Here is a 26,590-nt window from a genome sequence, read left to right on the forward strand (position 1 = left end):
CCACAGCGAGCTGCGGCGCTGGTTTTCAGGGGGACCCTGTGTGCTCACAGACGTGTTTGCGACATGCCAAAACCTTAAGGCTATACATAATAAAAATAAAACACGGTACGGAATATAAAATTGACAGAGCTAAACCAAGAAGCTCACCACAAAGTCGGGCAGTGTCCATGGTAACGCTAGATACGCCGTCTGTACTAACTCCAGAAATAGACAATTAGCGACCATTCGAAGACTTTAGTCTTCAGGCACTGGGGGATTTTAGAAGAGAAGATGTCACGAAGTTTCCCGAACGCTTTCCAATCTAGGGATATTTGCAGGCAATTATTACGTAGGTTGAAATTGCCAATTTCTGATACTCCATTCGTAAGATCTATGCCTCATATGAAGGCTCAGAATCACTCAGCGGGCGATGGAAAGAGCAATGTTGGGAGTATCTCTACGAGATCAAATCAGGAATGAGGAGATCCGTAGAAGAACCAGAGTTACCGACACAGCTCAGCGAGTTGCTAAGCTGAAGTGGAAATGGGCAGGGCACATAGCTCGGAGAACCGACGGACGTTAGGGTTCCAAGGTGTTGGAATGGCGACCCCGCACCGGTAAACGCAGCGTTGGTCGGCCCCCAACGAGGTGGACAGACGACATCAAACGAGTCGCTGGGAGCCGCTGGAAACAAGCGGCCCAGGACCGTGGATTTTGGAACTCTCTACAAATGGACTATGTTCAGCAGTCGACTTCAATCAGTTGAAGTAGAGGACATAACTCCTCAGCGGATGGTGGCAAAACCCTCATTTATGGCTTAGCGATACTGTTTACATTAATTTTTTTCAGAACTACAAGTAAATAGAATGAACTAAAAAGAAAAAACAAAACGCAGACGAAGTCGCGGGCAAGAGCTAGTATTAAATAAATTATTATTATTATTATTAAACTCTTTATTTGTATACCACAACATTAACATATTTAAAATATAACAAAAACAGAAACATCGAAAGAAGTAGTAATACAAAAGGCGGCCTTATCGCTTAATAACGATCTCTGCCAGGCAACCTTAGAATTAGGAAAAAAAAGAAGAGGAGAATAGACTGCTGGTGGTACAAATATTAAAATACATACATGCAAATAACTACATGCTAATACATAAACTAGTGTGCACAAATAGATAAAAAGTAAATAATATAATAAATAAATAAATATAAAAATAAACTAATATATATAATAACAACACTTACATAATTAAATACTTTAACATACAATAAATGAGTAAGTATATACATACTATTAAAAGTCGTTAACAATATAATGGGCCTTAACTGCTCTTTTAAATATCGCCAGTGATTTGGATCGTCGTATGCTCAATGGAAGCGCATTCCACAATTCCACAGCTCGTACTCTAAACGAACGCTTATAAAATTTTGTCCTATGATAAGGCATACACAGCGTCAGCGCACGGCACGATCTTAAACCAGATGGCTCACCAAGAAAAGTGAACTTCTCTTTTAAATACGAGGGAGTATTTAGATGAAATAACACACAGTACAGAAGAGAAAGTACATGCATATCCCGGCGACGACGGATAGGAAGCCACTTGAGTTTTTGTCGAAATTCGGAAACATGGTCATATTTGCGAAGGCCAAATATGAACCGAATAGCAAGATTTTGAAGACGCTCAAGTTTATTAAGCTGATCCTCGGTCAGATTAAGAAAGCTTGCATCCGCATAATCGAGAATAGATAGAAAGAGAGAATGTGCTAGCATAACTTTGGTCGGAATTGGAAGAAATGATTGCAGCCTTCGCAACGAGCTCATCGCCACAAACACTTTCTGACTCAGCTCTTTGACATGCACTGTCCATGACAATTCCCGGTCGAGGTATACACCAAGATCTTTAACAGAGTCACAAAAAGGAATAGCGATGCCATTATAAATAACAGAAGGAATGCTCAGCCAATCAACCCTCGCGATCATTCCTGAGCTACCAATAACGATAGCTTTTGGGACAGGATTGACCTTTAGCCCATATTGCCTGCTCCACTCAGAAATTGCAGCCATATCATTATTTAAAGCTGCAACAGCAGAACCAAGATTTTGAAGGGTAGATGAGCGATATATTTGGATATCATCTGCATACATGTGATAGAGAGAAGAGATGTTTTGAGTAATAGAGTTAATAAAAATAGAAAAAAGTAAAGGAGATAACACGCCACCCTGAGGTACCCCAGCCGCAACATCACACCAAGACGAAAAGGACTCGTCAATCTGAATGCGCTGCCGACGGCCATTGAGGTAACTCCGAAACCAGTCTATTACTGATGGAGATATGTTAATAGAGAGTAAAAGACTAAGCAAGATGTCAAAGTCAACTGTATTAAAGGCATTGCTAAAGTCAAGCAGAATAAGTATTGTTAGCTGCTTGTTATCCATCGCCCATCGAATATCATCAGTTACTTTAGCAAGAGCAGTAGCCGTACTATGACCAGGACGAAAGCCGGATTGCAAAGAACTGAGAAGGTTATTCTTATTAAGAAAGAGACTAAGTTGTTGAGATACGAGTTTTTCAAGAACTTTTGAGAGAAATGGTAATATAGAAATGGGGCGAAAATCAGAAAACGATGAAGGGTTGTTTTTTTTAGGTAGAGGAATAATCTGAGCAAACTTCCATTCTTCAGGGAATTTTCTACAGAGAATGGAAGAGTTTAAGATATGGGTTAGAATAGGGGAAACAACGTCAAGAATTGGAATGATCATATTACGGGTAATGCTATCTACACCAACAGCATTCGATGCAATGGATATTATGCTCTTCTTAACATCACATTCAGTAAAAGACTCGAAGGTAAATGGTAAAAAGTTAGGAGTTGAGTGGGAAGAAAGAATTCTAAGAGTACGTTCTTTATCGAAACTATTAATTGTATCAGAAGTAGAAAAATGTTTATTTAGGAGTTCGATATCAACGTTAATAGAAGATCTATGAGATGATTTACCAACTCCAAGAGACTCAAGAAACTTCCAGGTTTTAGCAGTATCACCACTTTCAACAGACTTACGAATATGGCGTCGTTGAGCATCCCTACACAATGTATTACAGCAATTCCGTGCTTTATGATATTTTTCTCGGTTAGCGTCAGTATTATTTGTTTTGTATTTATATTTCGCCTAAATTAATGAATTATGGTTGAAATAAGTAAACACTAAGAATGTTTTGAATTAGTTTGTATGGAAAAATAAATAATTTTGATTTAATATTTCTACAGGCTTGATTCCTTATGAAATATACTTTTTTTTTACTTCGAAATCAGAAACAGCCCTTACATCACATGCACTCTATTAGGAACGCGGCGTGTACCGTAGGTACTGTGCACGTGTCGGTCCTTTATCTTCAATAGGGTTGTCAAAAGTAAACACTTGGAATATTTTGAAATAGCTTGTATGTAAAAATAAATATGATTCATTTGATTTAATATTTTTACAAGGTATTCACACACACACAGTATTTCGTAATTCCGTTACACGTTGTTTAAAAATAAAAAAGTCAATTAAGGTATAAAAAGGTTTATTTATACTCTATTGTTTACATGTATCGCCGTGTGACGGCAGATCAGAATCCAGGTGTCACCAACCTTTTTCTTCCCGCGGGTGTCGTACGAGGCGACTAAGCGAATATACTGTATATAGTACTGGCATCTACTGATTATAGGCAAACTTTAGTCCAACAGTGGACGGTTCATCATCATCCGACCGTTTACCGGCCCACTACAGAGCGTGGAGTCTAATGCCACAATGAGAAGGGGCTAAGGCCGTAGTCTACCACGCTGGCCCAATGCGGATTGGTGGACTCCCAACACCTTTGAGAACATTATGGAGCACACTCAGGCATGCAGGTTTCCTCACGCCGTTTTCCTTCACCGTTGAAGCAAGTGATATTTTAATTATTGGATAGAAGCAGGCGTTACATTGCGGAAATCCATAATATATTATGAAAATTAAGCTTAATTTGCTGTACTCCGCGAACAGCAGGAGAATCTGTATGGTGTAATTTATAATTACTTCAATCCGTATACTCCACACCAAACAGATCCTCGGAAAAGAGAAACATTATTATTCATTGTAATGTCAACATCTCCTGGTCCTGAGGATGCTCCGGTTTCGGAGCGAAACATTGCCGAGGATATGTTTGGTGTGGAGTATACGGATTTAAGTAATTATAAATTACACCATACAGATTCTCCTGCTGTTCGCGGAGTATAGCAAATTAAGCTTAATTTTCATAAGATATTTTAATTACTTAAAACGCACGTAACTTAGAAACGTTAGAGGTGCGAGCTGGGATTCGAACTCTGTCCCCCGAAAGTGAAGTCGAGCTAGCTATTAATGTTTATATGTATTCAAGAACTCGTTTAATGCGGGTACGTATTGTTTTCTGGAGGCTGATAAGTTAGTTTGTTTAAAATAAAAGCAATGGATATCCGGGTCTGGTACCAATAGTAGCGAAGGACTGGACCATTCATGAAGAAACTTTGCCAGCTGTAAAGAAGAAAAACAGACACTTCTCGTAAAGGTAGTATTGTTGTATTTGTGCAGTCTGGTTTATGTATTAGTATGTAGATATTCGTATGTATGTTTTAAATAGAGTACCCCACCTATTCGTTTTTCTTTTTAGCTTTCAAAATCCTAAGGTTGCCTGGCGGAGATAGCTATTTAGCGATAAGGACGCCTTTGCGTGGTAATTTTGGACCTACCAATGCAAAAGTTTAAAGAATATGTTAAAACACATTTATTACAGCGAGGTTACTATACAATTGATGAATTTCTTAATGAAAAGGTTGCTTGGAAGCATCCGGCTCCGCTTTCATCTCTCACAAGATAGAAGAATTAATTATAAAATGTAAAACGTAAATTGTTGATATTGGAAAAGAGCAACTGCTGAGTTTATTGCCGGCTTTAGAATCTGCCTTCCCAACCGGTGGTAGAGTCACTACACACAGACATACTTGACGTTTCAAAAGTGCTTAGATTAAGGCCTACTTGAAATAAATGAATTTTGAATTTTTGCGTATCGTACTTTATTCTTCACGTGTTTGTATTTTTTTTCTCGTTTTTCTGGAGTATAAATAAATAAATGAATAACGGAATATGGATAATTTTGTGGGTGGCTGTATAGCTTTTTGGCTGTGGACGGCCGATTGGCGCAGTTTGCAGTAACCCTGCTTTCTGAGTCCAAGGCCGTGGGTTCGATTCCCACAACTGGAATGTTATGTGTGATGAGCATGAATTTTTTTCAGTGTCTGGGTGTTTATATGTATGTTCTAAGTATTTATACATATTATTCATAAAATTATTCATCAGTCATCTTAGTACCCACAACACAAGCGACGCTTACTTTGGAGCTAGATGGCGGTGGGTGTATTGTCGTAGTATGTATTTTTTTTTTTTTTGCTTTCTGTGTTCCGGTGTGAAGGGTGTGGTTGCCGGTGTAATTACAGGCGCATGAGGTTTAACTCCTACGGCTCAGGTTGATGGACACAGGACGGCACGTTGCAGGACGAGTTCCTTGCATGCCCTGCGAAGTGTTACGCTGTTTTCCACATACGTTTCCCTTCCTACAATTATTATTGACGTGACAACGTCTTATAATTCGATGGAGCCGGCTGCACGCACGAAAAAATATGACGCATGCGGCGTTACCTCGCTCTGAGGCGTTCCATTCAAGGCTTGAAGTGCAAGCGAGAGCGCGGAACGAGCGACAAAGAGGCACAGTCGGCCTCCGCGTTCGACATCTGTGTCTCTACTACTTGAGTGAGCGATACGTCCGCGTGGACAGCTTCTATACAATAATACATTTACATGTTTTCGGCAAGGATGAAGTGCAGTGAAAAGTGAATGTGGTGTCAATTGTTTATAGCAACGATAATATCTATCAAACAAATAAAATTAAAATTTTCTTTTGAAAAATGCAACCATTCCATCAGTATTTTCTGACGACGTTGTCACGTTCAACTATCGTCAGTAAGCAGACTTTACAGACAACCAATTTTATTATAAAATTCTTTGTTGCACACAGAAAAACAAAATACAAAAAGAAACACGATATATTTTTTTATTACACGATTGAAAAAAAAATTTAGGTGTGCAAAGGCGGTCTTATCGCTAAAGCGATGTCTCCCAGACAACATTATTCAACAGTTATCTATAAATACGGAAAAAAAATCATGTCTGTGGCACGGGAGCCCATTATATATTAATCTTCTGTTTTTTTATTATTTGTTGTTACAGAGTCTTAGAAATAAGGTTCCGTTCAACAATACATAAATAGAATTTATTGCACATAAAGAAAAAAAATTGATATACATTACATGTACTTTACATACTAATACACGTTATGCTACTAACTGAACTGCTGAAGAAATATATTAATAACTGTTGCCCGCGACTTCGTCTGCGTTTGATTTTGTTTTTAAAGTATTCAGTATCGTTTAGCCTTAAGTGAGTATTGTAGTATATATATACATATATATATAACATGTGACAAATAATTTGCAATAAAATAAAATTGCGACTATAATTAAAGATCTAAGATATCCTATCTCTTAAGTTGGAGCAGACTGCTCACGGTGTGCCAATTTTATTTAAAATCGGTTAAGTAGTTTAGGAGTCCATCGCGGACAAACATCGTGACAGGAGATTTATATATATTAAGATAAAGGAATACACTACGACAATACACACATCGCCATCTAGCCCCAAAGTAAGCCTAGCTTGTGTTATGGGTACTAAGATAGCTGATGAATATTTTTATGATTGACACATAAATACTTTTAATATACAGATAAACATGATGTTTAATGTTTATATGTTCATCACACAAACTTTTCGTAGTTGTTGGAATCGAACCCACGGCCTTGGACAAAGAAAATTGGACAACAACTAGTTTATAATATTAGTATTAACACTTACAGACTTGGATAGTTTATCATCAGCGCTTACTATGACCCCGTCCCTTTGAAGCCCTCCTTGGAGTTCCATTCCTAAAAGGAGCGCCACGGCGCACTTCCGAGACGACAGGGCTTCGCTGACGGCCTCAATTGCTTCAGGTTTCTTTAGAAAATCCTAAAAAAAATAAAAAAAATTAGCATGAAATAACGACTTGTACACAGGGAGTTATCTTTGCATCGTTCGAGTCCATGTACGACTGAAGAGTATCGATAATGCAGTCATATTTATATCGAAATACAACATTGATTCAAAAATTAAAAAAAAAAAAAAAAAAAATCATTTAGGTCAAGTAGGCCTAATATAAGCACTTTTATTTATTGATTTATTTATAATGGAGAACCAACACTAGATACATTAAAACTTGCTCTTTTTTTTGGAATGAGTCACATATTAAATGTTCAACTATTTACAGGTTATCACATGCATTAAAATGTAAAAAGTCATTCTTATAAATTATTTACAATTAACTAAGTATTAGTCAGTTAATATAAACCTTTAAAAGTATAATTATTTAAAGCTAAGTTACAATGAAAATTTTAACTTAATCAATTGCTAGGTGACAAAACAAAAATGAATTAAAACGGATTGAACTTTTGAAACGTCAAGTCTGTCTGTGTGTAGTGACTCTACCACCGGTTCGGAAGGCAGATTCTAACGAGAAGAAGCCGGCAAGAAACTCAGCAGTTGCTCTTTTCCAACATCAACAATTTACATTTTAACATTCATTTTTCTATCTTGTGAGAGCTGAAAGCGGAGCCGGATGCTTCCAAGCAACCTTGTCATTAATAAATTTATCAATTGTGTAGTAACATCGCTGTAATAAATGTGTTTTAACATATTCTTTAAACTTATGCATTGGCAGGTCCAAAATTACCTTAGGAATCATATTATAAAAGCGTAAACTCAATCCCACAAATGACTTCTGTACCTTTCGCAGACGACGAGATGTCACTAATTTATGACCGTTTCTTGTGGTTGTTAATCCTACTATCCTACTAATATTATAATCCTGCTATCCTACCAATATTATAAATGTGTAAGTGTAAATGTTTGTTACTCAATGACGCTAAAACGGCTGAACGGTTTTGGATGAAATTCGGCATGCATGTAGCCTTTGACATGGAAAAGAACATAGGCTACCTTTTATCCCGATTCCTCAAGTAGTTCCCGAGGGAAAATTGAAAATTGTTTACGAGCTAAGCCGCGGGCAGACAGCTTTGGAATTTGGTATGCATGTCACCTATGCTATGGAAAAGGACATTCTAGACCGATCTCTCAAATACTTCCCGTGGTAGGATTCAAAATTGTTAACGATCGAAGCTTCAGACCCAATTCCGAAGTCCGAACAGACGAGCAGAGTCGCGGGCAGAAGCTAGTCAAATATAATATTAATTGTCTCTTGAAAACTATTTATTCAACTAAGTACATCAATTTAATAAAAAAATCTGCCCAATATGAATTTTAAGTTATATAATTCATCGTGTATAGTATTCCACTAGTCATGCCCTGCCATTCGATGCCCATAGTCTAGAGAGATTTAGAGATAAGAGATAGAGACTTAGTACGCGGGATAGTACCGACAGCTTTACGTGCTCTCCGGGGCACGGGGGGCTGGCACTGAGAATTTCTTAAATTCAAATTCAAATTCAAATTCATTTATTTCAAGTAGGCCTACTTTGTGTGACTCTACCCCCGGTTCGGAAAGCAGATTCTACCGAGAAGAGCCGGCAAGAAACTCAGTAGTTGCTCTTTTCCAACATCAACATTTACAATCATTTTGCTATCTTGAGGGAGATGAGAGCGAGGCTGGCTGCTTCCATTCTACCTTGTCATTGAGGAATTCATCAAATGTATAGTAACCTCGCTGTACTAGATGCGTTTTTACACATTTTTTAAATGGTCAAGAATTTCCTATATATAATAAAAAAAACCCGATACTATGCGTTGGCCCGAACTGGGCTTCGAACCTAGGATCCCGTAATGCTCGCCACTAAACCAACAAGGCAATTAGGTACCTTCACTAGTATTGGAAAGCTGGGTACAAATATATATCCGAATATCTTCAGATCTTTCCTCAGTAGCTGTGCGGCGTTCAGGCGAGACACATCGCTTCGCGCTGCCAGTAGACCGTCTACCTTCGCTATTCTAAAAACAAACAAAATAGTATAAACTTAAAAAGAACCCCCCCGACTTTCAATATAATTTTTGTTTGATTTTCATTAAATACGGCTTAAAATACTCGCGGACTAATTTAAATAAATAAATATAAAAATACTACGACAATCTAGACCCAAAGTAAATGTAGCTTGTGTTATGGGTACTAAGATGACTGATGAATATTTTTATGAATAACTAGCGTACCCAGCCCGCTTCGCCGGGCTAGACTTTTCTTAATTTTAAGTCTCATAATATATTAAATCATTTATTTCTCTCCGTATTCATTCTCTTCTATTCTCTTCTCGGGCGGGTGAAGATCACTATCTACACCCATGTACACCCAACCATAGAATATCATCATAGTATATAAAACCTGTATTTGACAGTTCAAAAATAGGAGTGCTCCGACGTCGCCATCTAGCCCCAAAGTAAGCGCTTGTGTAGCTTGTGTTATGGGTACTAAGATGACTGATGAATAATTTTTATGGATAATATACATAAATACTTATAAAATACAGTTAATTTAACATACAAAAAAAATCGGTTTCATCCAATGCTTCGCGACTCGCCGAGCTATGGCGGTAACTCTGATTCTTTTAAGGATCTCCTCATTTCTGATTTGATCACGTAGAGATACTACGAGCATAGCTCTCTCCATCGCCAGCTGAGTGACTCTGAGGCTTCTTATGAGGCCTATAGTTAGCGACCATTCGGAACCATAGGTCACTGGCAACACGCATTGTTATTTACTTTGGTGGAAAGTACAAGAAAAATTATATATTTAAAATAATATCTATACATATAATAAAATTAGAGTGTCTATTTCTTATATTGAAATAACAGTTTTTTAACTACATATATATGAATATATATACATACAACAAAAATAACATTTTTTTTTTTATATTTCTATCTGTATGTCTGTTTGTTCCGACTAATTTCTGAAATGGCTGGAGCGATTTTGACGGGACTTTTATTGGCAGGTAGCTGATGTAATAAAGAGTAACTCAGGCTACGTTAATTTGAGAAAAATCCTTTTATATCATCGTGAGATTAAAAAAACGTAAGGACACCTGGGCAAAACTTAAAAACTTTGAAAACAGCTAGTGAATATATAAAATAGAAACGATCGCTTAAGCCAGCCCGCATATAAGCAGTGTTGGGTCTACGCTCTAAATGCCACTCATGCTGTGGTGGGATAGTATGTCACCTCTCTCGCTCACACTGCTCCACCTTCAATAGACCTTCGAGGAACGATACAATTTCTTCATCATGACTCGTCGCCTTGCCCACTTCCTTTGAAAAGTTCACAGTATCCAACAGTATTGCACCTGGAAAGTTTTTGTTGACATAATATAAATAAATAAATAAATAAATGAATAAATAAATAACGACAATCTAGCCCCAAAGTAAGCGTAGCTTGTGTTATGGGTACAAAGATGACTGATGAATATTTTTATGAATAACTAGCGTACCCAGCCCGCTTCGCCGGGCTAGACTTTGCTTAATTTTAAGTCTCATAATATATTAAACCATTTATTTCTCTCCGTATTCATTCTCTTTTATTCTCTTCTCGAGCGGGTGAAGATCATTATCTACACCCATGTACACCCAACCATAGAATATCATCATAGTAAATAAAACCTGTATTTGACAGTTTGACAGTTCAAAAATAGGAGTGCTCCGAACGTCACCAAACTTTACAGCATTACTCGCCAGGTCAATCCGGAGATTCCCTAAAAGTTTCATTGAAATCGGTCCAGCCGTTTCGGAGCCTATACGGAACATACCCACACACTTTCTCTTTTTTGTTCGCACTCAGTTCGCGTTCAGAATGCCTGTGCTCGGTTCTGTTTTCATATTCCACCTAGAACGCATACCTCACCGTTTATTAACGACGCCAAACTACTTAATATGAAAACAAGGAGGGATTTGCATTTAGCTTCATTACTTTTGAGAGTATTAAAGTTTCAGCAGCCTGTCTATTTATATGATAAACTCGCGTGGCTGAAAAGTTTGGATACAAGGTCAAGTCGCACATGGACCCTTTAAATGCCGCGACATTTTAAGGCTGCTTTTCGTGGTAGTTTTAAATTCGCGGCTACTAAATGTTGGAACGACCTACCTCCGCCATTAAGAGACATTAGCATGTCTAAACTCTCTTTTAAAAAGAAATTAAGAGAATATGTTTTCACACAACAAAACATTTGAACAAGGGTGCCTACGTGTGTTTATTCTTTTTATTTTATTTTTATCGGTTCGATCGTAACAAAATATTATATATGTATACAAATCTCTTATATTAACTATGAGGTACATACATTTGTTTATTATATGTATATATATATATATACATATAATAAACAAATAATAGTTAATATAAGAGATTATATATATATTTTATTAATTCTTATATGTGTATGTTATATAGTATGTAGTATATATATATATTTTTAATTTTTTTTTCTCTTGCCTGTGTATGTTTCATTGTTTGCACTGTCCCTCTTGTTTTCTATTATTACTTTCACCAAGGGTTGTCTGTAAGAGATTGCTTTTGCAATAAGGCCGCCTTTGCAGACAATTGTATTTAACTTTTTTATTATTATTATTATTTATTTTTTTAATTGTTTTTAATTTTACTTATTTTTTTTTTTGTTTTCTTGTGTGTTTCTTGTATTGTTTCTAAGTTTGTGCAATAAAGTATTCTAAATAAAAAAAAAAAATATTTTTATTTATTCTTACACTTTTTTTTTTCTTTTTTTAAATTATATAATACTTTTAAATTGTATTAATTTACCCATAGTTTTTAAGCGTCGCTCTGACAGTGCCTACCGTCCGAACATCACGTCTGGCTTCACGGAAGATCAGCGTTGTGTCTTTAACAGGCACTGCAAACATGCTGAGTGAAGACCATTTTGGGATCACACCGTTCCTATAATTGTTGTGTAGACTATTAAGTTGTATTTTAATTCTAGTGTGTGTATATCCAAATAAAGTTTTCTTTTCTTTTTTTTTTATATATATAGATATACACTAGCTGACTTCGTCTGCATCAAATCGGTTATTACCGGATAACACGAATAAAAATACATTTTCTAAAAATGAATCCTAGCTAGATCAATTTATCGCCCCCGAAACCCCCTGTATACTAAATTTCACGAAAATCGTTGGAGCCGATTCCGAGATTCCAATTATATATATATATATATATAAAAGAATTGCTCGTAGATATATATAAGATAAATACATATAATATACACGTCAGTTCATATTCAGACAAATTAACTAATATTATTTTTTAATGTACATCTGTAACATCAAAGTCGAAAATATCTTTATTCAAGTAGGCCCACAGGTGGCACTTTTGATGCGTACATAAGAACCACACGGTAGTGAGATGATGGCGATAATCACATTCGTAAACTTAAAACTAAAACTACGAGGGTTCCAAACGCGTCCTGGTCTAAGAAGAAGCCCACAACAAACTTAGCCGGGTACACACAACATCTTTAACTAACTTAACAGCTGTAAGTATATAAAGGATATAAATAAATAAATAAATAGAAGCGGTGATAGCCAAGTGGTTTAGATTTCGGTTTCACTTTCGCAAGGCCGAGTTCGAGTCCCAGCACGCACCTATAACTTTACAAAGCTATGTGCGTTTCAAGCTAATAAAACATCACTTGCTTTAAAGGTGAAGGAAAGCATCCTAAGGAGACCTGCATGCCTGAGAATTCTACATAATGTCCTCAAAGGTGTGGAGTCCACCAATCCGTAGTTGGCCAACTGGACTGCGGCCTAAGCTCTTCAACCGTCATCATCATCATGTCAACCAATCGACGTCCACTGCTGGACATAGGTCTTTTGTAGGGAGTTCCACAATACACGGTCCTGGGCCGCTTGCCTACAGCGGATCCCAGCGACTCGCCTGATGTCATCTGTCCACCTCGTTGGGGGCCGACCTACGCTGCGTTTACCGGTGCGGAGTCGCCATTCCAGAACCTTAAGACCCCAACGTCCATCGGTTCTCAGAGCTATGTGCCCCGCCCATTGCCACTTCAGTTTCCCGACTCGAATGGGTTGATATGATGATCATTAACATCCCTTCTATCCCTACTAATCCCTACTAATCCCTACTAATATTATAAATGTCAATGTAAGTTTGTTTGTTACGCTTTCACGCAAAAACTACTTAACCGATCCTCATGAAACTTTGTACACATATTCTTGGAAGTGTTAGAAGTAATATAGGATACTTTTTATCCCGACATTAAGCTCGGTTCCTTTGGGAGAGGGGATGAAAGTGTTTGACGATTTTACACCATAACTCCGACAAATTATAACCGATTTCAATAATTATTTTTGTACTATAGAGGTTATAATATGTGTTTAATTTTGCCCAATTTTTGTGTAGATCTGATGAATGTGGTTGGAGATAGGATAGATACGGAATACTTAAATTTTTTTAGAACTGCAACTAAATTGAATGCCACATCAAAAAACAAAATCAAACGCAGACGAAGTCGCGGGCAACAGCTAGTTATTATATATAGCTTTAGTATCATTTATTTTACCATATAGTTTATTTTATTTATTTTATATATGTACTTACTGTTTTTGTAATTATTAATATGTATGTATATTCTTAGAATTTTTCGCACCGCTATAAGGATTCATGTGAGCCAATTCCTCATAATGGTTGCCAGGAAGAAATCACTATAAGCGATAAGGCCGCCTTTGTCACACAAATTTAAATGACTTATACCTTTGTTCTCTTTTATTTATTTCTTGTGTGCAATACAGTATTTTTATATACAGTTTATCTTTGAAAACTCACTGTGTAGAAGCTGGGTGCAGGCCGGGTGGCTATCAAAGAAATCTATTTCCTTGCCGATTAACTTGCTTAGGTCGCGAACCCTTTGAGCTATAAGAGTACAACACGAGCCAACCAACTCGATTGTGCTCCGAACGTCCTCGCTGTAAAAAAAATAATATAAAAATAAAAAATAAAACCCCGCCTTTTAATATAGTGTAAGCATTTTTTCTACTAGTAATTCCTTCCATTTGGTAACCATGTTGATGTTGCCAATGTACATAAGATAAAGCTAAGAACATCTTTCATCTTTCAATCAAAACGCACACACACACACACACACACATACACATCAAACTTATAGCACCCCGTCGTTTTGCGTCGCGGGTTAAAAAGAAATAAAACAAAATAACCATGTTATTAAATTCAACCATTTCGTTAATCTTCTGGTTAGCATGCAAGTCAACTCAACCGCATCGTTATTCTACCAGTTAGCATGCATGTCAATTCAACCGCAACGTTAGTCTACCGGTTAGCATGCAAGTCAAATCAACCGCATCGTTCGTCTCCTTGTTAGCATGCAAGTCAATTTAACCGCATCGTTAGTCTACTTGTTAGCATGCAAGTCAATTCAACCGCATCGTTATTCTACTTGTTAGCATGCAAGTCAATTCAACCGCAACGTTAGTCTACCGGTTAGCATGCAAGTCAAATCAACCGCATCGTTCGTCTCCTTGTTAGCATGCAAGTCAATTTAACCGCATCGTTAGTCTACTTGTTAGCATGCAAGTCAATTCAACCGCATCGTTATTCTACTTGTTAGCATGCAAGTCAATTCAACCGCAACGTTAGTCTACCGGTTAGCATGCAAGTCAAATCAACCGCATCGTTCGTCTCCTTGTTAGCATGCAAGTCAATTTAACCGCATCGTTAGTCTACCGGTTAGCATGCAAGTCAATTTAACCGCATCGTTCGTTTCCTTGTTAGCATGCAAGTCAATTCAACCGCATCGTTATTCTACTTGTTAGCATGGAAGTCAATTCAACCGCAACGTTAGTCTACCGGTTAGCATGCAAGTCAATTCAACCGAAACGTTAGTCGACTTGTTAGCATGCATGTCAATTCAACCGCAACGTTAGTCTACTTGTTAGCAGGCAAGTCAATTCAACCGCATCGTTATTCTACTTGTTAGCATGCAAGTTAATTTAACAGCATCGTTTTTCTACTTGTTAGAACCACAGCGTTATTCTACTTGTTAGCATGCAAGTTGATTCAACCGAATCGTTATTCTACTTGTTAGCATGCAAGTCAATTCAACCGCATCGTATGTCTCCTTGTTAGCCTGCAAGTCTATTCAACCGCAACGTTAGGCTACCGGTTAGCATGCAAGTCAATTAAACTAAAACGTTAGTCTACTTGTTAGCATGCATGTCAATTCAACCGCATCGTTAGTCTTCTTGTTAGCATGCAAGTCAATTCAACCGCAACGTTAGTCTACTTGTTAGCATGCATGCCAATTCAACCGCATCGTTATTCTACTTGTTAGCATGCAAGTTAATTCAACCGCATCGTTAGTCTACTTGTTAGCATGCAAGTCAATTCAACCGCAACGTTAGTCTACTGGTAGCATGCATGCCAATTCAACCGCATCGTTAGTCTACTTGTTAGCATGCTAGTTAATTCAACAGCATCGTTTTTCTACTTGTAAGAACCGTATCGTTATTCTACTTGTTAGCATGCAAGTTAATTCAACCGCTATATTAGTCTACCGGTTAGAATGCAAGTCAATTCAACCGCATCGTTCGTCTCCTTGTTACCATGCAAGTCAATTCAACCACAACGTTAGTCTACCGGTTAGCATGCATGCCAATTCAACCGCATCGTTAGTCTACTTGTTAGCATGCAAGTCAATTCAACCGCATCGTTAGTCTCCTTGTTAGCATGCAATTCAATTCAATCGCATCGTTAGTCCTTCTTGTTAGCATGCAAGTCGATTCAACCGCAACGTTGGTCTACCGGTTAGCATGCATGTCAATTCAACCGCATCGTTCGTCTCCTTGTTAGCATGCAAGTCAATTCAACCGCACCGTTATTCTACTTGTTAGCATGCAAGTTAATTCAACAGCATCGTTTTTCTTCTTGTTAGAACCGCATCGTTATTCTACTTGTTAGCATGCAAGTTAATTCAACCGCAACATTAGTCTACCGGTTAAAATGCAAGTCAATTCAACCGCATCGTTCGTCTCCTTGTTAGCATGCAAGTCAATTAAACCGCAACGTTAGTCTACCGGTTAGCATGCATGTCAATTCAACCGCATCGTTCGTCTCCCTGTTAGCATGCAAGTCAATTTAACCGCAACGTTAGTCTATCGATTAGCATGCATGTCAATTCAACCGCATCGTTCGTCTCCTTGTTAGCATGTAAGTCAATTCAACCGCAACGTTAGTCTACTTGTTAGCATGCAAGTCAATTCAACCACAACGTTCGTCTCCTTGTTAGCATGCAAGTCAATTCAACCGCAACGTTAGTCTACCGGTTAGCATGCATGTCAATTCAACCGCATAGTTCGTCTCCTTGTTAGCATGCAAGTCAATTCAACCGCAACGTTAGTCTACTTGTTAGCATGCAAGTTAATTCAATCGCAACGTTAGTCTACTGGTAGCATGCATGCCAATTCAACCGCATCGCTCGTCTCCTTGTTAGCATGCAAGTCAATTCAACCGCACCGTTATTCTACTTGATAGCATGCAAGTTAATTCAACCGCAACGTTAGTCTACTTGTTAGCATGCATGTCAATCCAAACCGCATCGTTAGTCTTCTTGTTAGCATGAAAGACAATTCAACCGCAAGGTTGGTATACTTGTTAGCATGCAATTCAATTCAACCACATAGATAGTCTACCGGTTAGCATGCAAGTTAATTCAACCGCAACATTAGTCTACCGGTTAGCATGCAAGTCAATTCAACCACATCAATAGTCTACCGGTTAGCATGCAAGTTAATTGAACCGCAACATTAGTCTACCGGTTACCATGCAAATCAATTCAACCGCATCGTTAGTCTACTTGTTAGCATGCAAGTCAATTCAACCGCATCGTTAGTCTCCTTGTTAGCATGCAATTCAATTCAATCGCATCGTTAGTCCTTCTTGTTAGCATGCAAGTCGATTCAACCGCAACGTTGGTCTACCGGTTAGCATGCATGTCAATTCAACCGCATCGTTCGTCACCTTGTTAGCATGCAAGTCAATTCAACCGCACCGTTATTCTACTTGTTAGCATGCAAGTTAATTCAACAGCATCGTTTTTCTTCTTGTTAGAACCGCATCGTTATTCTACTTGTTAGCATGCAAGTTAATTCAACCGCAACATTAGTCTACCGGTTAAAATGCAAGTCAATTCAACCGCATCGTTAGTCTTCTTGTTAGCATGAAAGACAATTCAACCGCAAGGTTGGTATACTTGTTAGCATGCAATTCAATTCAACCGCAACATTAGTCTACCGGTTAGCATGCAAGTCAATTCAACCACATCAATAGTCTACCGGTTAGCATGCAAGTTAATTCAACCGCAACATTAGTCTACCGGTTACCATGCAAATCAATTCAACCGCATCGTTAGTCTACTTGTTAGCATGCAAGTCAATTCAACCGCATCGTTAGTCTCCTTGTTAGCATGCAATTCAATTAAACCGCAACGTTAGTCTACCGGTTAGCATGCATGTCAATTCAACCGCATCGTTCGTCTCCTTGTAAGCATGCAAGTCAATTTAACCGCAACGTTAGTCTATCGATTAGCATGCATGTCAATTCAACCGCATCGTTCGTCTCCTTGTTAGCATGCAAGTCAATTCAACCACAACGTTAGTCTACTAGTAGCATGCATGCCAACTCAACCGCATCGTTCGTCTCCTTGTTAGCATGCAAGTCAATTCAACCGCACCGTTATTCTACTTGATAGCATGCAAGTTAATTCAACCGCAACGTTAGTCTACTTGTTAGCATGCAAGTCAATTCAACTGCAAGGTTGGTATACTTGTTAGCATGCAATTCAATTCAACCGCATCAATAGTCTCCCGTTTAGCATGCAAGTTAATTCAACCGCAACATTAGTCTACCGGTTAGCATGCAAGTCAATTCAACCACATCAATATTCTAACGTTTAGCATGCATGTCAATTCAACCACATCAATAGTCTACCGGTAAGCATGCAAGCTAATTCAACCGCATCGTTAGTCTACTTGTTAGCATGCAAGTCAATTCAACCGCATCGTTAATCTCCTTGTTAGCATGCAATTCAATTAAATCGCATCGTTAGTCCTTCTTATTAGCATGCAAGTCAATTCAACCGCAACGTTAGTCTACCGGTTAGCATGCATGTTAATTCAACCGCATCGTTCGTCTCCTTGTAAGCATGCAAGTCAATTTAACCGCAACGTTAGTCTATCGATTAGCATGCATGTCAATTCAACCGCATCGTTCGTCTCCTTGTTAGCATGCAAGTCAATTCAACCACAACGTTAGTCTACTAGTAGCATGCATGCCAACTCAACCGCATCGTTCGTCTCCTTGTTAGCATGCAAGTCAATTCAACCGCACCGTTATTCTACTTGATAGCATGCAAGTTAATTCAACCGCAACGTTAGTCTACTTGTTAGCATGAATGTCAATTCAACCGCATCGTTAGTCTTCTTGTTAGCATGCAAGTCAATTCAACTGCAAGGTTGGTATACTTGTTAGCATGCAATTCAATTCAACCGCATCAATAGTCTCCCGTTTAGCACGCAAGTTAATTCAACCGCAACATTAGTCTACCGGTTAGCATGCAAGTCAATTCAACCACATCAATAGTCTAACGTTTAGCATGCATGTCAATTCAACCACATCAATAGTCTACCGGTAAGCATGCAAGCTAATTCAACCGCATCGTTAGTCTACTTGTTAGCATGCAAGTCAATTCAACCGCATCGTTAATCTCCTTGTTAGCATGCAATTCAATTAAATCGCATCGTTAGTCCTTCTTGTTAGCACGCAAGTCAATTCAACCGCAACGTTAGTCTACCGGTTAGCATGCATGTTAATTCAACCGCATCGTTCGTCTCCTTGTTAGCATGCAAGTGAATTCAACCGCAACGTTAGTCTACTTGTTAGCATGTAAGTCAATTCAACCGCAAGGTTGGTATACTTGTGAGCATGCAATTCAATTCAACCGCATCGTTAGTCCGTTTTGTTAGCATGCAAGTCAATTCATACGCAACGTTAGTCTACCGTTTAGCATGAATGTCAATTTAACCACATCAATAGTCTACCGGTAAGCATGCATGTCAATTCAACCGCATCGTTCGTCTCCTTGTTAGCATGCAAGTGAATTCAACCGCACCGTTATTCTACTTGTTAGCATGCAAGTGAATTCAACCGCACCGTTATTCTACTTGTTAGCATGCAAGTTAATTCAACCGCAACGTTAGTCTACTTGTTAGCATGCAAGTCAATTCAACCGCAAGGTTGGTATACTTGTTAGCATGCAATTCAATTCAACCGCATCGTTAGTCCTTTTTGTTAGCATGCAAGTCAATTCATACGCAAAGTTAGTCTACCGTTTAGCATGCATGTCAATTCAACCACATCAATAGTCTACCGGTAAGCATGCAAGTTAATTCAACCGCAACATTAGTCTACCGGTTAGCATGCAAGTCAATTCAATCGCATAGACAGTCTACGTGTTAGCATGCAAGTCAATTCAACCGCATCGTTAGTCTCCTTGTTAGCATGCAAGTCAATTCAATCGCATCGTTAGTCTACTTGTTAGCATGCAAGTCAATTGAACAACATCGTTTGTCTACTTGTTAGCATGCAAGTCAATTAAAACGCATCCTTAGTCTACTTGTTAGCATGCAAGTCAATTCAACCGCAACGTTAGTCTACCGGTTAGCATGCAAGTCAATTCAACCGCATCGTTAGTCAACTTGTTAGCATGCATGCCAATTCAACCGCATCGTTAGTCTACTTGTTAGCATGCAAGTCAATTCAACCGCATCGTTAGTCTCCTTGTTAGCATGCAAGTCAATTCAATCGCATCGTTAGTCTACTTGTTAGCATGCAAGTCAATTCAACAACATCGTTTGTCTACTTGTTAGCATGCAAGTCAATTAAACCGCATCCTTAGTCTACTTTTTAGCATGCAAGTCAATTCAATTGCATCATTAATCTACTTGTTAGCATGCAGGTCAATTCAACAACATCGTTTGTCTACTTGTTAGCATGCAAGTCAATTAAACCGCATCCTTAGCCTACTTGTTAGCATGCAAGTCAAATCAACCGCAACGTTAGTCTACTCGTTAGCATGCATGCCAATTCAACCGCATCGTTAGTCTACTTGTTAGCATGCAAGTCAATTCAACCGCATCCTTAGTCTACTTGTTAGCATGCAAGTCAATTCAACCGCAACGTTAGTCTACTCGTTAGCATGCATGCCAATTCAACCGCAACATTGATCACGAGCGTTGGTTACGAGCATGTAAAACTATGGCAGTTGTTTTCTTAAAAACTATTAGGTTTACACCACAAAAATTACATTACAAATACAAACAGACCTGTGACTTACAGGTCAGAGACAGTACATAGTGTACCTCTAAAGTAGTAAGTAAAAAAATACAAATTAGAAATTTAAAACCCCCCGACTTTCAATTTAGTGTACATTATCGTACTAGTCAATTTGTCAATTCTACATTTTTGATACGCATTTTGAGTTAGTTAAAAATATGAAATCCGCTTATTTGTGGCGGTGGGCATCTTGCACCATTTTTCGTCAAATTAAGAACACATCCGACTAATTCACTTCCGAAAAAAAAAACTAAACTTAAACCAGTTTAGTTTTTTTTGTCGTTCGTGAAATATGATCCCACACACACAGTCAGACACTCGAAACTTATAACACTCCGTTTTTGCGTCGGATAATCACATACTTACTTGTACACCCATCGGGTTTTGTCTAGAGGGCGATGATCTATAATTTCTGTCACATGTGGTGCTAAATATTCATATTTCTTAGATAATGTATGATGGTCTACCAATATAACACCGGCGTTTCCCTCGCATACCAATTTATCGATATCTATATCGTCGCTGCAAAAAAGTTAATCGTTAAAAGAAATTCTTCAATTCATTTTTGAAACAGGAAAATTTAATTTTTCATTTTAATTATATTTAGTTTTTCATTCAATTTCATTTTCAGCTCGTTTCATTTATCTTTTCGTTTCTTCTTTTATTCCACTACAAGTTAGCCAATTTTAAAGTAAGAGACATGCGGAGATGTCTCTTAAAAAGTTCAAAGTTTGTATTAAACGTAAGCTTATAGAAAACTCCTATTATAGTATAAAGGACTACGTAAACGATCAAAAAGCTTGGGTGTAAATTATTGCTCTGCAACCAGGTTGCTCTTCTAATAATTTAAAATGAGATTGTGAGATGGTGATAACAAAAAAAAAACACCCGGCTAAGTTTGTTGTGGGCTTCTTCTTAGACCAGGACGCGTTTGGAACCCTCGTAGCTTTAGTTTTAAGTTTACGAATGTGGTTATCGCCTACATCTCACTACCGTGTAATTCTTATGTACGCATCAAAAGTGCCACCTATGGGCCTACTTGAATAAAGATATTTTTGACTTTGACTTTGACTTTGACAGACAAATATGGTAGCGGGCTAACCTGCTATGGCTATAGCAGTAATGTCATACCAATATTTTGGCGGCCGAGTGGCGCAGTGGGCAGCGACCCTGCTTTCTGAGTCCAAGGCCGTGGGTTCGATTCCCACAACTGGAAAATGTTTGTGTGATGAACATGAATGGTTTTCAGTGTCTGGGTGTTTATCTGTATATTATAAGTATTTATGTGTATTATATAAAAATATTCATCGGCTATCTCAGTACCCATAACACAAGCTACGCTTACTTTGGGGCTAGATGGCGATGTGTGTATTGTCGTAGTATTTATTCAATGATCAATTTCTACGAGACATCGTGCATCGTACTGGAACGCTAATCACTTAGCAGCACGTCTTAGTCGGTAGGGTTGTAACTAGCAAGGCCCGAAGCCTCCGAGCAGACCAGACCGGAATAAATTTAGAAATTATAATTTCTTCTATAAGACTACCTCCTTAGATTGCATCATCACTTGCCATCAAACAGCAAAGTAAAATTTTGACGACCTCCATGGCGCAGCAGTTAGCGCTGTGGTTAAAAGTTCAAGGTTCCGGGTTCGATTCCCAGCAGGGCATTATGGGATGGGACGGGGCGCGACGGGACGGGATGGGATGGAATGGAATAGAATGTGACAGTGACAGTGACAGTGTGATTGACAGTGAGAGTGACAGTGACAGAACAGTGACAGAGACAGTGATAGTGGACAGAACAGAACAGAAAAGAACAGACCAGAATAGAATAGAATAGAACAGAATAGAATGATAGCTGATGACAAATAACAAAAAAAATTACCTGAATATTAAATCCTTATCAAATATACCGTGTTCTGCCAGGGCAAAAACCACTTCGGTCTTCAAAGCGAAGTCATCTCTATTCACATCCAAGATGGAGATAAAAATATCATCCTTAACTTCATCATCCCTTTTTGAAACGGTGCACACTTTACATTTAACCCTGTTGTGTTGCCAGTGCAGGAACGAGGCATAGACAATTGAACTTACAGCAGAGTCCAAATCGCAGCTTTCATTGCCTATGACTAAAGTAAGGTTTGCGTAGTTATTCGTTTTCTGAAATGGTGGATAAAGTCAGGCGTTACTTACGGCTAGTCTACCTTAAGTCAAAGTCGGAAATATCTTATACGAGTTGCTTAAGCTAAGATTCGGTTTAAGAAAGAACTACTAAGTAAAAAAATGACTATTAAAATTTATTCCTAACTTGTCGCAATGAGTTGACCCACTACGAATTAGCCGTGCATTCTCACTTGCAACTTACATATATATATATATACATACTAGCGGACCCCAGCGCCATCTGTCGGGCTGATTTGTGAATCTAAACCATCCAGGGTGCCACCCAAACGCATACCAAAAAATTCATTCAAATCGGTCCAGCCGTCTAGGAGGAGTTCAGTGACATACACACGCACACAAGAAATATATATATAAAGATTAAGATATACTGGCTGTCCCAGCGAACTTCGTACCGCGGTTTTTTTTTTTTTATAAATGTTATATTTTAATAAATATTCCGGACTAAGAGAAATCTAAAAAATCAAATATCATTAAAATTGGTCTAGCCATTCTTGTGTTATAAATGGTGTAACTAACACAACTTCCATTTATATATATAGATTTAAGTGACACGTCCAATATTGAAAATGTGTACACATTTTATTAAATAACTAACATATTTTCGATGCTGTAAAATATTACAGAAAACCACTCCACTTTAGTAGTGTTTCTCAACCAGGCTAGTAATTTGATTCATTTAGCAGTTGACAGTAATTATTTTAAAATTATACACCCCTGACAAGGGATATAATTAACTTGTCCACCTGCTTTCTTTTCTTTCTTTCTGCTAAAACATGGGAACAGGGAAAAGATGATGTTTATCCCCGTTTATCATTACTCATATATTATTTCCAATTGTGTGTAATTTCTCGGAGAGTTTATTTATTTATTAACTTTTCAAGGGAAACAAACAGTACTATTACACATAAAAGTAATGCTGTATTTTTATATCACACTAGCTGATACCCGAGATCGCTCGCCTGGTTTAAGGTTTTTAGTTCCCACGGGAGCTCTCTTATTTTCCGGGATAAAGAGTAGCCTATGTTCTTTTCCATGTCAAAAGCTATATGCATGCCAAATTTCACCCAAATACGTTCAGCCGTTTAGCGTGATTGACAGCAGGCAGCCAGTTTGGGAGGCAGCATACTGCTACATAGTCTACACCTATAGTAATGTTTTTACAAACATTTTTTTATCTTACGTAATTATTTTTCAATGTAATATTATTTCTAATACCTCCAAGAATATGTATAAAAAGATTCATGAAGATCGGTTCAGTAGTTTTCGCGTGAAAGAGTAACAAACAAACTTTCATTCAAATTTATAATATTAGTAGGGAAGTAGGGATAAACCAATGAGTTGAGAAAACTGTCGGGAGAAGATTTTTACCCTTTCCCTGGGGGAGAAAATTGTCTCCTGCCCAAACTGAGCTGGTTTAGGTTAAGGTTTTAATAAAATGTTATATTAGTTCTATGTGTATACCTATTCATACATCTGCAGTATTAACTTTTCATTACCTCCTAAAATATAAGTAAATATACTAGGACAATACACACATCGCCATCTAGTCCCAAAGTAAGTGTAGCTTGTGTTATGGGTACTAAGATGACTGATGAATATTTTTATGAATAATATAGTTAAATACTTATAATATAAGGATAAACACCCAGACACTGAAAAACGTTCATGTTCATCACACAACCATTTCCCAGTTGTGGGATCGAACCCACGGCCTTGGACTCAGATAGCAGGGTCGCTGCCCACTGCGCCAGTCGGTTGTCTAAGAAGTAGAATTCTGAAGTCGCAATGGGCCAGGCAAACTTTGAGAAATGATACACTGGGGTCCCTAGGTACTGGAATGGAGACCCTGCACCGGTAAACGGCCCTGAACAGGGTGGACAAATCAAGTGAGCTGCTGAAAACTGCCGGAAACAAGCGGCACTATAGATTTTATTTAGAAGACCTATGTCCAGTAGTGGACGCCAATTGGTTGAAGTTACGATGGTAATGACCTCCTAAATAAAAAGGGTTTGCAGGTTATTTTGTGTTGTGTTTCTACAATTTTAATACAAATAAATTGATAGTGTGCCTACAATTTTTGAAGAGTACCCGCAATTTCTTCAGGATGAAATTGGACCAATTAGTAAGTAGGTAATTTTCCAAGTTGGTGAATGACAAAGGTCTGATAAAAAATGTAAACTCATTCAATGTATTCAATACTAAATTAGCTTCTTATATATTAAGTAATACCAATAAATTTAAAGACGAATACATTGAATGAGTAGATAATAGTAAAATTTAATTTAGTTTAGTCTAATGGCGAAGTGTATTAATTTATTATAGAAAACTAAGTTTCCTATGTAAGTGACTTAGGTCTTTTTATGGGAATAAATGTCTTTAAACCTAAACCTATAACATAAAAAAATACAACTGCGTGCACTTTTCTCTATCGAGTATGCACTTATAGGTAGCCCAAACCTCAATCTCCACGATCAGTCGAGATTTGGGGTCACATTAGAATCCATGGTTTATCACGTACCAGTTTGTTTAACGAAGTTGCGAAATATTCCTCCATGTCAAAGCAGATTTAACTGGCTATTGTAGCCTTATTTTAATATGATTTTTCATTATAGTTTAGTTAGTAAAAATTAATTTTTTACTTATTATTTTTTGCTTTTTTTTTAGGATCTTTTGTAAAAATATTTTCTGTTCGCAGATACTACAAATTCGAAACAAACCAATCAGCTGTTCAACTTGACAATGACAATGTCAACTTGACATTTGCGTAGAGCTATTTCTATATCTTATTTTTTATTTTACTGCCATGGATTGAAGTCCTTTAAGAATTTTCTACGTAAATCAAAAAATATAGAAGATCGGTTGTTCATAACTTTGTCCTGCAATAGTAGTTGTAATTATAGAGAAATGAACTAACTACGCATGAATTTAACAATATTTGAAGATTCAATAAAATTAAAAATTTATATCCAAAATTTAAAAATCAATGGAACTTCGTTAAAATTAATGAGACACCAGCAAAATTCTACATCTTTGAAATTTATATGATTCAGTAACTCACAATTATTTTGCGCACATTCGCTAATGTACAGAGAAAGATTTGCTGTTTTTTATCAAATGTACCAGAGTTACTTTTTTAAAGTGTAAAAATTCTAAATTCTTTATCATATACGTCAAGTCTGTTAAACAATTAGTACTTACGCTACGTTAATAGCACTCTTTTCCAACATCATCTTAAAATATTTCTATTTTTAATATATCTCTTTGCTGAATTGAAAGGTCTTAAAGTAACGATATTGCGTAAAGTAGCGCTACATTTTTTTAATCTTCCACGTGAAAAAGAATCTTCACTAGAATATTATAAGTCGATGTCTGTAAAATAACCACGCCAAAACGGCATAACGGATCCGGATGAAATTCGACACAGAGATAGATTATAGTGTACAAAATGTACGGTTCCCGTGGAATAAATTTGCTTTTGTTTTTCACAGAGTAAGAGATTGATATGTTTCTGCAGAGTAGGTATAATATAGGTATAAACATCAAAAATATCACGCGATCGCAATCCCGAGTAACAAGTACCTAATAATATTTATAGTATCGATTTTCAACCCACTGTTTGTTTTCGTTTTACATCGGATTTGTCCAAAAAGCTTGAACCCAAAATACGTACAGAATTTGATTTAAAAAAAAAGATTGTCTATTCTGGGTACAAACCTAATTATTACTTAAAAACGGTTTATTACACTACCCAATTTCAAGGCACCAATACGAATTACTAAAATACTTGTGTTACTATTAACTAGGGCGATTGGTTTTCTCGATCTGATGCTCTCTGCCGATC

The 26,590-nt window shown here is 37.5% G+C and overlaps 1 protein-coding gene across 1 annotated transcript; it reads right to left on the minus strand.

Annotated features, from left to right (window-relative positions):
• Positions 1-4,320: 4,320 nt before the first annotated feature.
• Positions 4,321-25,463, minus strand: LOC120635742 (exopolyphosphatase PRUNE1). The gene is made up of 8 exons (XM_039906874.1): positions 25,268-25,463; positions 22,451-22,725; positions 20,930-21,085; positions 13,985-14,124; positions 10,358-10,478; positions 9,006-9,135; positions 6,952-7,104; positions 4,321-4,521 (listed from the first exon to the last, which is right to left on the minus strand). Exons 1-8 carry the CDS (start codon positions 25,301-25,303, stop codon positions 4,366-4,368), a joined length of 1,167 nt encoding a protein of 388 aa, XP_039762808.1. The 5' UTR covers positions 25,304-25,463; the 3' UTR covers positions 4,321-4,365.
• Between the last annotated feature and the right edge of the window lie 1,127 nt (positions 25,464-26,590).

This window comes from Pararge aegeria, chromosome 27 (assembly GCF_905163445.1).
Source record: "Pararge aegeria chromosome 27, ilParAegt1.1, whole genome shotgun sequence".
In the NCBI taxonomy this organism is placed as follows: Eukaryota; Metazoa; Arthropoda; class Insecta; order Lepidoptera; family Nymphalidae; genus Pararge; species Pararge aegeria.

Coding starts and splice junctions, on each gene's coding strand:
- LOC120635742 (XM_039906874.1), bottom strand. CDS start 25,303: ATGGAGGAATATTTCGCAACTTCGTTAAACAAACTG. Junction 9,136..10,357: donor GAGCAGTGTGAGCGAGAGAG/GTGACATACTAT, acceptor GTTTGTTTTTAG/AATAGCGAAGGTAGACGGTC. Junction 4,522..6,951: donor ATGATAAACTATCCAAGTCT/GTAAGTGTTAAT, acceptor TCTTCTTTACAG/CTGGCAAAGTTTCTTCATGA.